The 2821-nt window shown below is 42.0% G+C and overlaps 1 protein-coding gene across 1 annotated transcript in view; it reads left to right on the top strand.

Annotated features, from left to right (window-relative positions):
- LOC108794584 (60S acidic ribosomal protein P2-like) overlaps positions 1 to 2555 on the top strand; it is an 11999-nt gene extending 9444 nt beyond the window's left edge. Inside the window, exons 4-5 of the mRNA XM_018565657.1 lie at positions 977 to 1075; positions 2453 to 2555. Coding sequence (XP_018421159.1) covers positions 977 to 1075; positions 2453 to 2532 — 179 coding nt within the window. The 3' untranslated portion in view covers positions 2533 to 2555. The remainder of the gene's footprint in view (positions 1 to 976; positions 1076 to 2452) is intronic.
- Positions 2556 to 2821: the final 266 nt, after the last annotated feature.

The raw sequence follows: 2821 nt of genomic DNA, 5'->3' as shown, positions 1-2821 counted from the left end.
GACAGGAGCCTGGACCTTACATCACTGGAGGAGGGTACAATGAGAAATAAGTGTATCCTGCAAATTATGACAAGAGCTCACCCAGCATATATTGTACGTTACAGGCTCTTCCCATGCAACAATGAGATCTCTGAGTTATGTGTGGCTCCTTTTTATAGTTTTGTGGCATTGATTTGTATCAATGGAGCAAAAACAGAGGTGCACTTTGTGTACGCACACAGACCATCATAGACCGCGATAGCAGCTGCATACCTTGTGCCATATTCCCATTGTAAGCATTGTAGATTTGGAGGGGGAGCTCATCACTAAATTAGTTTGTTTTACTATGCAACCTGAATTCTACAGAAGGCTTTTTTTAATTGATATCAACCAGAAGCATGGCATTTTCAGAACACGTCAGCAGTGATAGTCTCCCCGATCTATGCAACATTTAAGTTTTTGAATTTTAAAATCCAAAAACTTTTGTATAGATCAGGTAAGTTTTAGAATCTCATTTAAATACTGGGTCCTTGTTCAGTGAGACTTCCCTTCACTTCCTGTTCTGACACTCCTCACCTGAGCAGGAATTTAGAGGGAATCTTTCTTGGTGACACAGGAAAAAATCCTAATGGAGGTTCTAAACCTACTCGCTCTTCTACAAAATGTTTCTTTTTCTATGCATGTTCCCATTGTGGGTGACCCCCCTTCTCTGTCTTCCATGAAGTTGGAGCTTAGACTGAATATTGATATGACGGTTTAATTTGCTCTGAAGAAGAAAACAGTACTTTAGTAAGCAGAGTTTCCAGATCCGCATATCCCTTGTTGGTGCAAGCATGGCTTTTTTTGTTTTTTATTGTGGGCGCCAGTTGATATTTATTTGGCACATTTCCCACCTTATTCTGAGATGTTTTCAGACATGGGTTTGACAAATAGTTTATATCCGCTACAGGTTGTGATTTCTTGGTACTTGGCAGTAAAAAGCTGTTTGTTTTGACAGGTAATACCAAGCTGGCAAGCATGCCTTCTGGGGGTGCTGCCGCCATTGCTGCATCTGCTGGCCCTGCTGCTCCTGCTGCTGGAGGATCTGCTGCACCAGGTAATTTCTATTATTTACTCTGCTATTTAAGTCTTTTTATCATTCAGGATTTCACTGTCATCTGAACCTATTTTGGGAGAGTATATTTCTGCTATTGGGTAACTTATTGCTGACAAATGCACTCAAAGTATATCGAGACTCCTGAGAAAACGTTGAACATATCACAGCTTACCAGTCTTTAGATGTGGGGGCTGCTTTAGATTATTTTTTTTGTGTGCAGGCCAAGTATGTTTTCTGCAAATACAGGCAGTCTTCGGGTTACAGACGTCCGACTTACAGGCAATCGGTGCTTACGAACCAGGGTCCACAGTTCTCCTAAATGTACCCGCAGCTGCCGGTACATTTAGGAGAACTGTGGCTGCAGCGGCCTGTATCCCTTCAAATCCCTGCTGCTCTCCACGCCTGTGTTGGCATTCCTAGCTGCCCCCGTACCCCTGCTGATGTCCCACCGATACGTCGCTCTCCTGGTCTGGCTGCGGCTCCTATGCCCTGCCCCCCTGCCTCTTCATTGCAGGCTGGGAGCCATACCCAGCCTGCTTTTGGATATTGTAAAATGCAATAGCAAGCTGGCTATTGCACCAGCCCACTGCCTGCTGTCAATCAGCATGGGAGGACCTGATAGAAAACTTTTTCCTTCAGGCCCCTCCTGATTGACAGTGGGCAGATGCAATAGCCAGCCTACAATTGGCTATTGCGATTTGAAATATCCAATAGCAGGCTGGCTATTGCTCCCAGCATTTAAAATTAAAAAAAAAAGTTTAAAAAAATTAAATTGAAAAGTTAAAAAAATTACAAATGCAAGCAAAAAAAATAAAGTAAGTAAAAAAATAGAAAAACTTTTTTGCGTGTGTCATTTTAAATAAGTTTTTTTATTATATATTAATCTTCTGAACAACAGGAACAGGCAGCAAAACAAACATGACCCTTCCCTATGCTATCCAAAACTAGAAAATGTTTTTTTGGCTGGAGTTACTTAAAAAATGTACCTGTTCCGACTTGCATACAAATTCAAATTAAGTACAAACCTAAAGTCCCTATCTTGTATGTAACCCGGGAACTGCCTGTTAACTCAGACAGCCTTGTTAAAGTGGAAATGGTAACGATCAGAATCCCTCTGTATGTCCTCGATGAGATGTCAGTCTGCTACATCCATTCTAAGACAAAAGCATTCTTTCAGACCAGTTATACGGCTAGAGACAAATTTAGCGAGGTTAAGTAGAACTGCTCCTTACTATGGGATAAAGTGTAACATTTCCATAATAATGAAACATTTTGTCCTGTACAAGATTCAATTGTCACAACTTTATGTTCATCAATGTAACTGCATTCTGCTTCTTATGACTGGATAAGTGTTAATTACAACTCTTCATTTTTCAGCTCCTGAAGAGAAGAAGAAGGAAGAGAAGGAAGAGTCTGAGGAGTCCGATGAAGATATGGGATTCGGCCTGTTCGATTAAATATTGTAGCCTTTTAAAATAAAAACTTTATTTAGCTTTGGCCTTTTTATGTATGTATGTATGTATGTATGTAGTAAAGGCTTGCTTTATGGTGATACAGCCCTTTTAAAGGGCCTAGACCAGCGGTGGCAAACCTTTGACAAGCACAGGTCCGCGATTGCGGTGACATGCAGCACCGTCAATTCCCAGCACACCGCCACCACATGGCCCACAACAAGCCAGGATGAGGAGAACCAGTGTCCGGCCTGCCCCAATTGGCTGAGCGGCGACAGCTGCGTGTGCGGATTTG

This window comes from Nanorana parkeri, unplaced genomic scaffold, assembly GCF_000935625.1.
Source record: "Nanorana parkeri isolate BGI_ZX_2015 unplaced genomic scaffold, ASM93562v1 scaffold870, whole genome shotgun sequence".
In the NCBI taxonomy this organism is placed as follows: Eukaryota; Metazoa; Chordata; class Amphibia; order Anura; family Dicroglossidae; genus Nanorana; species Nanorana parkeri.
The sequence above is the reverse complement of the archived record's forward strand: the minus strand, read 5'-3'. Positions and strand labels throughout refer to the sequence as shown.